The 14413-nt window shown below is 33.4% G+C and overlaps 1 protein-coding gene across 6 annotated transcripts in view; it reads left to right on the forward strand.

Moving 5' to 3' along the window:
- The window catches only part of LOC143230707 (glucose transporter type 1-like), a 320532-nt gene that overhangs the window by 251059 nt on the left and 55060 nt on the right, over positions 1–14413 (forward strand). For all 6 annotated transcript variants that reach the window (XM_076464724.1, XM_076464720.1, XM_076464719.1 and 3 more), the window contains one exon: positions 8498–8596. In XM_076464724.1, coding sequence (XP_076320839.1) covers positions 8498–8596 — 99 coding nt within the window. The remainder of the gene's footprint in view (positions 1–8497; positions 8597–14413) is intronic.

Consider the following 14413-nt stretch of genomic DNA (forward strand, 5'->3'; position numbering starts at 1 on the left):
GATTTTAATGTTGTTACAATAAAACTTGGCAAGAAGTATTATTTTGCTGGAACATCATATAAATGCGTTGACCAAAATATTCTGCCATATCGTTATTCTAGGGCGTTTTGGATTAGATCCTTTGATATCCATAGGAATTTACACACAGAAAAGTTAAGTTGGTTTTTGTTTCGAATTTCGCGCAAAGCTACACGACGACCTATATGCGCTAGCCGTCCTTAATTTAGCAGTGTAAGACTAAAGGGAAGGCAGCTAGTAATCATCACTCACCGACAACTCTTGGACTATTCTTTTACCAACGAATAATGGTAACACATACCATTCTTGTATGTATGTCACCTTTCCCCGCTGATTTCTCCAAGCCCGTTCCCTTGGCTGTGGTTTCGCTAGATAGTAGATAGGGACAGTGGAAATCTCGTTAATCCATTCATGCGCGTCACTAATTAGATGACGAGGCATTTGACTACCTTAAGAGAGTCATAGTTAACATTATAACGTCTCCACAGCTGAAAGGGCGAGCATGTTTTGTGCGACCGGGATTCGAACCCGCGACCCTCGGATTACGAGTCGAACACCTTAACCCACCCGGCCATGCCGAGCCCAAGATGGAAGTGGACATATCACTTGATCGGTTAATGATTACATAGGAGACTAAGCTGCCTCGACTCTGCATGGATAATAAAATCTTTACATTACTTGCTTCCCCACCGTGTCTATCAAAAACTTAAATCATACCTTTCTTTTTACAATTGAAAGTTCTGGTTCTAATTTTTATACCAGTGAGGATGTTTATACAGCATATTCTAAAGCTATATCAGTTTTTCATAAAATGATAATAACACTGATAGTCAAATATCGTTAATACTGTTTTGCTCTAGCTGAAAAGTGGCATATATACACACCAAAGATAGAACAAATACCTCAGGTAGCTCTTCATATCTATCTTCTGATGACCTGTAGAGAAAAAAAATCCAGATGGCCTTTGTACTGTTCCAACACAGACATCCGAGCCATCTCTATAGAGAGATTATTAATGCACTATGCAGTATTGGTTTGATTCTTAGTATAGATATTTTTTCTACTACTCATATTTATTTTCGGTCCTCTTTTCTTACATTATTTTAAACATAAGACTCATATTTTCAATTTATTGCACGACTTTGTTTGTTTGTTTGTTTGTAATTAAGTACGAAGTGACAGAATGGGCTATCCGTGCTCTACCGACCATTGGTATCGAAATCCAGTTTCTAGTGTTATAATTCCGCAGATATGCCACTAAGGATCTTATTGAACGAATTCTGTCATTCTTCTAGCTTGTTATTTAAATATATAGTAATCAATTGGTTTCTCTATACTTTTTACCATCCAGCTACCAGCTTTATTGCTGAACAGTAACGGGTATTGTAATCATTTTTCTCAAATGTTAAACTAATCTGAAGCTGCACTGTCGAAGGTTATTAATAAGTCACCGAAGTTAGGGTGGATTATATAAATTATTGCGTATACTGATTTTACGTTTTTTCAGGAATAGGAGGTCCGTGAGAAAATATAAAGTAAACAACCAGGTGTAATGTATCGTGTAAGTAAAGATATGTGTATATAGTCTGTTCTCTCTTTGAAATTAGTTTTGTTAATAGTATTGGATTGAATATATACACATATATATCATACGCATTAAGATTATTTTTACATTGTTACTTTAGTTTATGGATTTAAGACTAGTTTAAGTCTTTCAAGTTGGCGGAAACTCATGAGATAATACTGGGATCTTTCTCTCCTGATTCTTACTAGAGGAAAGTTCATGGTTCGCATATGAAAGGTCCCCCGCTAGTACAGCGGTAAGTAAGTCTATGGATTTACAACACTAAAATCAGGGGTTCGATTCCCCTCGGTGGGCTCAGCAGATAGCCCGATGTGGTTTTGCTATAAAAACACACACACGCATATGAAAGATGTTCCTTATTGTAGTATTTTGTATTTGATTGCACAAAATTTATAAAATGGAAAGGCCATGCTGTGTATTCAATGTACTTTAAAACATTTAAGTGACTCGTCTTGACTACTTGCGTAAAAGGTTAGGTATGTAGACGTCTGAGCGAATCTGATGGTCGTGTGGGGCGTCTCAGTGACTGCGAGGTTAAACATATTTCACAACTCGTTATACACACTAAATACCTCTCGTGAAAAAGACACTTTGAGTCCAACGATGTGATAAAGAATAAAAGACCGATTGACTTATCTAGTAAGATACATCAGGACCTTAACACATAAGTCCTACTGAATGAGAGATGGCTCTCAGGGATTACATTCCCTAAATACCTTTATCTTTGCAATGCATAGTACTGTGTGCACTCACACCTCCCATAGCGTATTGTGACGTCATCAATACTTCCTACTTTTAATTTCATTTTTGCACAGTTTTTTAAAGTTTATAAAGCAACTCACATTACATGCACACTTATTACTCGTTTAATTATTTAGATTTCACAACGTTTTTAGAAATAGTCTTTCCTCTCCAAGTTTTTTTCTCAAATACTGAAATGTATTACAGAAAAGAAAGGTAGATACTCACATGTTATTTTTCACTGTGTAAATGTCCTGATAATCAAGTTTGTGTTGTAGTAGATATATAAAAATATATGAGATTGCAATAACTTTCAAACAGATAATCTCAACATTCTGTTTGATCATAATTTGTAACACGTGTGTGCAGTTTGTTTCAAACACGTGAACATTTGCAGCTTTACTATAAATTGGTTGTGCCAACACTTTTCCACTATTGATCGAAACTTACTTTTTCAACTGCTGGTAAACCAGGTGCAGAAAGCCATGTATTAAGATTATTCTTGCGTAATGTACTTTAGGAGTTCTAAATATACGTTACAAATAGTGCCCTAAATATTCAGAAATTCGTATATAATCCATGAATCCTACTGCAAAGAATTATAACTGTAGTTTTATGGTATAATAAAAATAGATTAATAGTATTGTGCTGTTTTGAGTGAAACGTTTACACGAAATTAAGATTATGTCTTTCTTTTAACTCAGACCTATGATTACAATGTTTAGCGCTTAAAATGTTAAGCTTTGTTTGTACGTTTGTATATAAAACTTCTAAATGTGAATTTCTAAGAGCAAGTTAATATATTGATATTTCATATGCAATATCTTCTACTTAAAATTTTGTCTTACAGTTGAATAATTTCTAATCCTCGACCTATCTAGGGTGAGTAAATTATTGTTTATACACTCGAGTCGTTATTATTTTAATGCTACAGCACTAGATAAAACAAGATTAATTTATAATATTCGCGCTAACCTTCAGGCCTTATCGGGCTGAACAAGAATCTTCTAACTTTAGTTATACTTCTGAAGTTTCATTTTGAGAGTCTGTAGTTACAAGAATGTACTCAAGCTTTTTTTTTCATAGTTAGTAACGACTGGACGATACATCCCGTGGTTTTATTATTAGAGAATTTAAGTAAATCCTGTGAGCAAGTTACCTTCCTTTGATATTCAGCCCGTTAAGAAAACCTTGCATTGCTCCGAAGATGCCTGCATATCCACACACACACACACACACACACACATATATATATATGTTTGCTTTCTTTAATACTAAACAACATAAAATATATTTTCACTGGGAAGTTTCGCTTACCGTGCGCAATAAAGCGCGCCATAAGCCTTGGGGTAGTCATAAACTTTGACATAATTCTTCCACCACAAAACGTAGTGCAGCCGTTAAGGATATGTATTCATCCACCCCATGTAATATATATCCCTTTTAAAATTGACGATTCTACAACGATTCTCCATATTATTTTGAAATGAAAAGGTTAATAAGATAGCGAAGCAGTTTCCAACAGGCAGCATTTGTAATTGTGCATCGGTTAATGTCATAAATTTAAAACACACAAACACAATAAATTTTTGTTTGTTGAGTTTCGTACAAAGCCATTCAAGAACAATCTGTGATGGCGTCTCTAATTTTGAAGCACTTATCAACACTATCAACACCAACGCTTGAGTTACTATAATCGGCTAACGTGATTGATCATCGCTTTATAACGCCCAATGGTTAAAGTATGAGCATATTCGATTTAGTTTGTTTTGAATCTCTCGCAAAGCTACACGAGAGATATCTGCGCTAGCCGTTCCTAATTTTGCAGTGTAATACTAGAGGGAGGGCAGCTAGTCATCACCACCCACTGCCAACTCTTGGGTCACTCTTTTACCAACAAGTAGTAGGATTTACCATTACATTATAACGCCCCCACGGCTGAAAGGGCGAGCATGTTTGATGTGACGGGGATTCGAACCCGCAACGAGTCGAGTGCATCAACAACCTGGACATGCCGGGCCAAGCATGTTCGGCAACAAGTTTCAATCCTGCGACTTTAAATACCGGGCGTACATTGAATTAAAATAAAAATAAGATATTTAAGAATATGCTGTTTCCTTTATATAAATAGGAGTCAATACATTGTTTAGAGAAGCATGTCTTTCAAAATAAGTTTCTTTGTTTGTTTTTCTTATTTGACTTTATTCTCTTTCTTCGCATTTTTGCTCGAAAATCTTGATTGATTACAGCATTGCATTTCGGTGATTTTAAGTGATCCAATGAGAATATTAATCACAAACAGGCGTACCTCTATTTTAAGAGGTCAGTAACCCTTACCACTGTATTTTCTTTTCTTAATTTCCAGTGTTATTTGTCACAGTTTATAGGTAAAGTTTAGTGTTAAATAGTGATGTCATACAGACTGATAAAATATGTTTAAATAGAGATGTGCTACACATTGATAAAATATGTTTAAATAGAGATGTGCTACACATTGATAAAATATGTTTAAATGGAGATTGCTACACATTGATAAAACATGTTTAAATAGAGATGTGCTACACATTGATAAAATATGTTTAAATAGAGATTGCTACACATTGATAAAACATGTTTAAATAGAGATGTGCTACACATTGATAAAATATATTGTTTTTCTTTCCTGTGTGGTCCGACACGGCCAGGTGGTTAAGGCACCTCGACTCGTAATCCGAGGGTCGCGGGTTCAAATCCCCGTCACACCAAACATGCTTGCCCCCTCAACCGTAGGGGCGTTATAATGTGACGGTCAATCTAACTGTTCGTTGGTAAAAGAGTAGCCCAAGAGATGGCGGTGGGTGGTGGTGACTAACTACTTTCCCTCTAGTCTTACACTGCTAAAATAGGGACGGCTAGCGCAGATAACCCTCGAATAGCTTTGTGCGAAATTCAAAAACAAACCTTCCTGTGTAGTTAAGATTCAAACAGTTTATTGGAAAGTAGTCAAAACCTTAAAAATTGCAGAATATAAATTTTGTACAAGTCAATAAAATGCATCATACAAAACGTTTTTGTGAAAAAAAACACTTAAAGTTTCAATAGCAATAAAGCAAGTGCATTGACCAGATGTTTTATGTAAATATGCACAAATTTGTTTAATTAATAATACCATAAAAGTATTTTGTTTTCAAAACTAATATATAATTACATTACCACATTTGATTGAAAACATAAAAATTTCATACACTTCATGAACTCATGTTTGTGCAATGTAAATTTAAATACGTAAAATTTTTTAGACGACCAATGTCCAATGTGCAGTCCGTCGTGATATCATTATATCATTGGTGTGATGATCATCAGTGTAAATAGTGATTAGTGTTCATCTGTCTGTCATGAGATCATCAGTGTAAATAGTGATTAGTGTTCATCTGTCTGTCATGAGATCATCAGTGTAAATAGTGATTAGCGTCCATATGTCTGTCATGAGATCATCAGTGTAAATAGTGATTAGTGTTCATCTGTCTGTCATGAGATCATCAGTGTAAATAGTGATTAGTGTTCATCTGTCTGTCATGAGATCATCAGTGTAAATAGTGATTAGTGTTCATCTGTCTGTCATGAGATCATCAGTGTAAATAGTGATTAGTGTTCATCTGTCTGTCATGAGATCATCAGTGTAAATAGTGATTAGTGTTCATCTGTCTGTCATGAGATCATCAGTGTAAATAGTGATTAGTGATATCATTTCCATTTAATATCCAGTTTTCTGCCATTCGATACAAAATACACTCACTGAGATTTAACGTTCCAGATACGTATTACGTTCACAATCGTTTATCTTGATTTCAGGTCCATCAAATGGCATCAAGAGTTCAGTAAAAGTCCAATCAGAAATTGTGTAAATATGTTAATAAAGTTGCTAATCATGTATTTTTGATTAAATTAAATTACAGAACAACATTTCGACCTTCTTAGTTTGTTTTTTTTTTTTTTTTTTACCTGAAGGTGCCCTAAGAAGTTCGAAACGTTGTTTTGTACTTTATTTTAATTAAAGTTTTAATACCCATACCAGCCGTCTTGAGAATACATTTTTACTTCAAGTGGGTTTCTCATCATCACAAAAGTTTCAAATCAATCGTGGTTGGATATTGACTTTTTCTTTATTATGTAATGACGTGATAAATGAATTACCATCGTCCCAAGAAAAGCTTATTTGTTTGGCATCTTTTAAAATAAAATTGTTTTTACAATGTATGCAGACGTTCCAAACATTTAAACAGTCATTTCTGTTTTCTGACTGGTGATTTTTCTCTTATGAACCTGCGACATAAAAACAGATATATAGATAATTATTGTAGCAGATAAACACGAAATTCTTATTATATCTACGTTAATAGCCCACAATATGCATTTAAATAACGTTTTTCCAGTTTATAGTTATAACTAGTTGATACTTCTCAAAATATTTGTACAAATTCTTTTCACTGCAAAAGATCAAGTGATGTCTGTGTAAACTGGAAACATAAATTGTTTGTGTGCCTCACTTACCTACCAGGCTGAGAACACAACGCATCTCGATTTTAATTCATTCCTCCTCTAACTGAAGGTTTTTCTATTACTGAATTTACTTGTAAATTTAGCTAGTCGACTATATTTTATTGTAAAGTTTCAGTGAACATTGATCATTCATTCGTCATTTACAGCATCCTTATTAAGTGGCGCGTGTGGTTGAAGATCGTTCTTTATAAAGTCACCACCAGAGCCTTGTGAAATGTAATTCTCTTCATAAATATGTAAAATAGACATATTAAGGAGGATATAGTTTCCTGTCCGGCTTTACGTCTGTTTTATATGCATCAGTATGGCAGACATCCATGAAAGTAGAGCCGGTTCCATAAAATTCTACAACTTGATCTGAACCTTCGTAATTTGAGTTTTCTCAGACTTCCATTTATTATTTTATCCTTTCACTTCATCTGCAGTATATAATCTGCACCAGGATATTGTAAACTTGAAGAGAAATTTGTACAGATTTTGTCACCTAGGAATGTCTTCCCCCTTTTTTATTTTATCTCTTCAGCCAGTAGATCTAAAGCTCCATCATTGCTTTTTTTCCACCCGATAATGGTCTCTTTATGCATACCAAATGGCAATCTTTAGGCAAATTACATTATAACACCCTTCTGTTGTTTCTCTCATTTGGCTAACATTAACATGCTCAACACGATGCTAAATCATGTTCATATAATCGTGTAACACAGAGTCACTCTTCTGCTGTGGCCAAGATTTTAGTAGCGTAAAATCTGATCAGTGTGCTTGATCGAACTTATGTATAAAAGTGTAGATACAAAAAAAAGAGCCATTTTTCCTCTGCTTAAATCTAACACAAAAGTTTCCATTACTTTATAGAGTTACAGCTAAGCTTGTGAGAAGAGTTGAAAATTCTCAATTTAGTTCAGAAACTTGGCATCCTCCTAGCTAAATAATCTTAAATCTGATTAGATGAGTCATGAGTCTTTTGTGTTCAGTGATTCTTTTATAGCACTGCATTTTAGTTTATATAGGTTAGTTATTTATGTGTAGTTTATGGCAACTCAGTTGTCACATTTCTGTTACATTGAGTTGTAGTTGGTCAATTACACGTCATGCAGCATATAAATTTCGAGAATAGTTCAAAGTTTTGAATTGTATGAAGAACCTTAATATAACAGTACTTTAGTAAAATATCATATCTTTTACTTGTTTTTTTATTATTAAAATATTTCATTTATTTTAAATTTGAATCAATATTTTATCTGGTTAATTAATATTTGGATTATACGCTTGTTTTGAAAGAAAGATTTTCTAGTTGTTATTGTTTTTTGTGGAATGGATGCTGTAAGTAAAGATTTTTAAGCAATGCTATACATGTCAACAATGTTTCTAAAATGATTTATTTATTTATGAAAGTTTAACATTGAACTTCGCGAAATTTTACCTATTCGCCAGAATTCATCAAAACGTTTAACTTATTTTGATTAAACAGAAAAAGCTGTAAAAGGTTTGGAGAAAAATTAATAATTAGCTTGCCATAGGATTTGTACATATGAAAGAGTATGTTTGTGCTCGGTTTCGTGAAATATTTAATGGTTTTATAAAATATTTTTAACACTTCTTACTGTGATCTTCTAGGAAGGTTTGACGTGCATGTTGGTATTCACCATTACTGCAGCCGTCCTTGGAATGTTTCAGTTTGGATATAACACTGGAGTCATCAACGCTCCGCAAAAAGTAAGGATTCAGTTTTAACGATAATTTCAGTAGAGGTGAATAAAAACTCATTTCAGATGGAACGCTAAAGTTATGGCATGAATGTGGATGTCTTCATAAGAAATCTCTTCTAAAGATATTCCTTTAGAGTTGTGTCTGACATAACAAAGATTGATCTCAGACGTCAGGCATCCCGTTTGGAATTTCTTTCACATTTTCGAGAGCTTTTTTAATATAAAAAAGTAGATATTTTGCTACCGATCTACTACAGTTTTACAAATATTAGACATGCTAAATTTCTTATTTAAAAATAAAGAATAAAACTTTATTGTTGCTAAATAACTGTTTCCTTAAAAAATAGAAAGAAATTGTAAGAAAAACTGATACAATACAAATTTTTTAGACTGCATACCCACTTCTTTTTTGTAGACACACCTTGATGGAAGTTAAGAAAATTTCCTAGTAAATGAATTCCGAACTGATAACGATCATTTCTGGTACATACTAGTATATGTTTAAATATATTCAAGCGATGACGTCTCTCAACTGTTGTATCTACAACATAGCTCATTTATTACGAATATTAAGAATAGTTCACGTAATACGAGGCAGAATCTAGTGCCATTCATTAACGAAGCACCTGTACTGCTTATTATAACTTTTAAAGAATGACATATTTTGTGTCATAACTTTGACCTTCGTTTCACAATTATTAGAATAAAATAGAAGTGTGTAGTACTATTTTTGTAATAGCATTTAAAATTATGATATCAAAGTAGCGAGTTTCATTTTCAAACTTTTGTGTGCTTGAAGTTGTGTATGGAATTTTGCAAATATATATATATATAATATGTTATTTTTATTTTAAAAAGAGAAATATTGGGCATCTTATACTTATAATCAAATCACAGCGCGTGGTTGTGAAATTGAACTATATGAATATTTTATTGAAACAACTCATGATGACCAATTTAGTCGTTTATTTCATTCCAGTGTGCATGAATTGAATCATGCGTAGAAAAATAAGCTACATATTTTTAGTTTTTCATGAATTTATTGTCGAATGAAAATTATCTAGTTAAAAAATGTATCTTTGAACTTGAGTACTAGAGGCAGTGATACACTGCCAAACGTATTATGCACGGAACAGCCTTAGTCTGGTAGTTCACATGCTCAACAGTTTATAGTTTGCTACCTATTGCCATTTTGGTGCGTTGAAGCGCTATAAGTATGTCGGCTATATCCCAGGATTTGGTCAAAAGCGTTTGCGGTGGATGATCTTAAGTAGCTGCTTTTCCTCCAGTCTAGAAGTTCAAAATAAGACACGGCTATACATATATATATATATAGTTTTATCGCCCTCATGTGTACCTTTTTGCGTAATTATCGAATCTGTTAGTGAAATTTGTATCACTTCCATAATACACACTCACTAATAGGTCAACAGAATAACCTTTTCAAAATTTTATCACCAACCGGTCGATATCAACTATGAGTCTGGTTATACTGGCCTCCCTTCATAATGAAACTACATTCAGTACTAAAGTGTGCCTTTTAGCATGGCTCCTTTCTTACCTCGAAACATATGAAAGTAATGTACGTAGTACAACTACTTTGTATTGAGAAAGGTCTCCAAACCAGACAGTACGAAAAGATACCTAGGCTTAGGTTTCACTGTAGAGCTAGTTATTAACAAAAGTACTGGACCTTCCTTCAGTTACCAAACTCACATGCCTCATCTTTTTACATAGAAAAAATGCTCCATTTCTAGATCATGTATATTATTTATAGTTTCTTGATTTTAATCAAGTATCTTGACATTGTAAACTGTTTCAAAGTTTGTTCTGTGCTTTCTATCTTTAATATAATGTCTTGATGTTGAACACTTCCAAGTACTGTTTCTTGTTATTAACACCTGTAAACAAAATATTGTTTATTGACTGTATCATTTTGATCTTGACTGTTTAGTTGTAGATGCCATACAGTATGTTTACTTGACTGAAAATTATTTTTTTAAGGATAGCCGTCTAAAAATTTAATTTTAAGAGCACAAAAATGTCTCTTTACCTTTAGCAACTATGATAACACTAAAGTGGCAAGTTTAAGCAGGTTGATCACATTCCAAAGCACGTTTAAGCTTGTTGTTTTTTTTTTTTTTCTGTAGCTTTGAAATGTTCTTCCTGTGTGTATTGTATACAAATAACTAGTATTTGTAGTGCTCACGTAATCTTCAGTAAATACTGGGTAGATGTATTTATGTAACACAAAGGAATGCGAAACTTGAGTTTATTCTTAAATAAGGTGTGATAAGTTCTAAACTTACTTAAGGATAAATATTTTCACAGCTTAATTTTTCTTCCTTTCAAGTTGAGACCCTCTTTTCTTTTAAAAAAAAACTGTGGCAAGAACCCAATTGGAAAGAGCGTTAAGTTTTAATGGCTAAAACATATTTGTTGGATTAGTACAAAAATCTTTAATGCCACTATTTGAAATTATGGTTACAAAAGAAAATATCCGGAGATATTACTTGATTACTCAAATGTTTAAAGTACCCCAAAGAAAATAGTTTCATATCATATAAGCTATGTCAGCCAAGTCACAAAGTACTGTTTTTGAAAATATAAACGTAAGACATTTGTTTGTTTTGAATTTCGCGCGAAGCTACACGAGGGCTATCTGCGCTAGCCGTCCCTAATTTAGCAGTGTAATAAGACTAGAGGGAAGGTAGCTAGTCATCATCACTCACCGCCAACTCTTGGACTATTTTACCAACAAATAGTGGGATTGACCGTCACATTATAACGCCCCCACGGCTGAAAGGACAAACATGTTTGGTGTGATGGGGATTTGAACCCGCAACCCTCAGATTACGAGTCGAACGCCTTAACCCACCTGGCCATGCCGGGCCTAAGTAGTGTCAAACGAATCTTCTTGGTCACAAGATTTACACACTAACTTCTATGTTGTGCCAAACGAATCATCTTGGCAAAGAGCTTTGTACAAAAGTAAAAATTTTAAGTAACCTGGATATTCTGCGGAAACACCTTTATGGGAATTGCTCGAAAGGAAACCCCAAATTTTTCGTCCATTTACATAAATACGGATGCCAATTATCGTTTGTAACTTGAATAATGAAATTAAATTTGAATTACAGTGGCAATCATTATTAAGTTAATATAAGTAGAAGATAATAATTCAATCATTAACTCTACGTTACAGCAGCTTTATAAATGAGGGATTCGCTAGTATTTAACATCTAAAAATTCGTAGATTACACACACTCCTTTCATAGTCCACCTGTGAGACTTGTGTCATACAAAGGTGTTGTATGATATCCATAAATAAATACCCTTATAAATCATGAATTAGACACAGTCATTGCATACTCCAGAAGTCTCATAGGTGGACTATGAAATGAATGTGTCTAATCCATTATTTGTAAGGATATTTGTGGATATCATACAACACCTGTATATGATACAAGTCTCATAGGTAGAAAATGAAATGAGTATGTGTAATCCATTATTTATAAGAGTATTTGTTGATATCATGCAACACCTGTATATAACACAAGTCTCATAAATGATGGATTAGACACAGTCCTTTCATAATTCTCCTATGTTGTGTACAATAGCTGTGTGATAACTTCTTTATTTGCCAACTTCTATTTGTTTTTTTATAATGTATTGGTGATCTCATTTGTTGTGTTGGTTCGTTAAGGAAATACTAGTTGATAGATTACCATTCTCTGTGGTTTCGGTTTTTTCACTCAATAACTTTTGTATAATAATTTGCTGACCTGGTTTTCATGTTTTCTTGTTGTTGGACTACCTATTCATTGATGAGTCATTGGTGTATCTAGTTTTATCTCCTTGTCTATTGTATGATGCAACTTGTCGTACTTTCCACCTTGACCACTGAGGTGGTACCTAGTGGCATGTCCAATCTTGCTTGCTTGATTAAAAACTACTAGTTAATATCTTAAAACTATTTAAACATTTGTCGTTTCAGATCTAATATACAAGTCGAACTGAAAAATGACTATTTTGGGTTTTTTCTGATGAAGTATGAAATGAGACTGGACATTTTTTACACATACACGCACAAAACAACATGTCCAGAGAAAACGTATAGGTTTAACGACTTTTTCACCTGGCTCTGGTTATCTTGTAGTTGTAACTTATATTGTAAAAGGTATTCATTAAAACTGGAAATAGCACATGATTTTGTAATGTAAGTTGTTATTTTTTTAACTTTAATACATTAATATTAGTTTTAAGGGAGGTAATAACTTTGGTTTTCCTAGTTTTCCACTGTGGGTGGTGATGACTAGCTGCTTTCCCTCTAGTCTTACACTACTAAATTAGGGACGGCTAGCACAGATAGCCCTCGAGTAGCTTTGTGCGAAATTCAAAAAAACAAACTCACTACGTGTAGATCTGTACATCCCCTGATTCCCCTCCACCTATATTTTCTTTTGAGATTTTGTAATGTAAGTCGTTATTTTTTTAATTTTAATACATTAATATTAATTTTAAGGGAGGTAATAACTTTGGTTTTCCTATCACACTTAGCATTTCCAGCCTTTCTCTTTTTATTAAATTGCTGTATAAAGTCCAGTGATTTCTCTTTCTTGTTTTTCTTAAAATAATCAGAGGCTTCATGTCGTAATTTAAGTTCATCTGGACAGATGGGATAACAGTTTCTATAACAAAATTTCTCTTTGTACTGAGGTAACAAACTGTCTGCTTACAGAGACATAGCGCCTCGCTTGGCTGAGTTCGCGTGTAGTTTGCATGGCACACGGCTACCAGATAATCCACCCGAGTGCCTTCTGTCACTCCTATCGAACACTAGCTTTATTTTCGCACTAAAGTCCCATGGCTACGAGACGTGTCTTCTATACTTGTGAAATATGTTTACGTACAGTGAAATTCAGAACTAGATTGCTTATAGACTTTTCGGATTCTTTCTTCTCTCCAAATTTACAGATTAACTGGCTTGACTGGCGTTATTTTGAAAACCTTCCATTTTGAACTATCTAAATTGTCAGTCTCATTCTAATAACTGAACCATCAAAATATTTTAGTAAAAACTAACAACGATCAGTCTTTTCTTGTTTTCTTAGTTTATTATTAGTTCTCATTGTCGTGGTAAGAAAACAACATAAAATAAAGAATCCCTTGACACAGAAGACAGTTACAGAAGTTAACTTTTACACTGTTTACTAATATTTTGAAATAGCAAGCAGGGCTACCACAATATAAAATTGGTAGCTCTACTACCCCAATTTGATAATCTGGTATTACAGCGATGAGATAATTGTTTCACTGTGCATATATGATACAGCCACTTGTAAGAGAAATATAAATAAATACACGAAAAAATAGATTACAATTTGACACAAAATTACAAGTGTTTCCAATAGCAGATTGTTGTTTACCAATCAAAATGCTCAAAGTAAAAAAAAAATATTTCCCTTATGTAATTAAATATAACTATTACTAGTATAAAAGCCCATCAAAAATGACAGGAAATCTTTTTAAATGATTAACGAAAATTATAGAATTTAATTAAAACGCATTTGTTTGTGCACCCAAAATCCACCTACTCTTCACTAACTTCATCAGTTTCGAAGTAATTCTTCAATAACATTTTTAGTAAATATTACACAGAAAAATGAAATGTTATGTTGAGTAAAAGAAGGTATGCACTCTGAAAGAGACTTAAATAGCACTCTTGAGCTTTTTCACTGTATTCTAGGTCACGAAGTAAAAACACAATGCAAACATTCATACACAAATTTTCAACTCTTTCGAATTTACAAAGGATAAAATA

The sequence above is a fragment of the Tachypleus tridentatus genome, chromosome 10, assembly GCF_004210375.1.
Source record: "Tachypleus tridentatus isolate NWPU-2018 chromosome 10, ASM421037v1, whole genome shotgun sequence".
Taxonomy (NCBI): domain Eukaryota; kingdom Metazoa; phylum Arthropoda; class Merostomata; order Xiphosura; family Limulidae; genus Tachypleus; species Tachypleus tridentatus.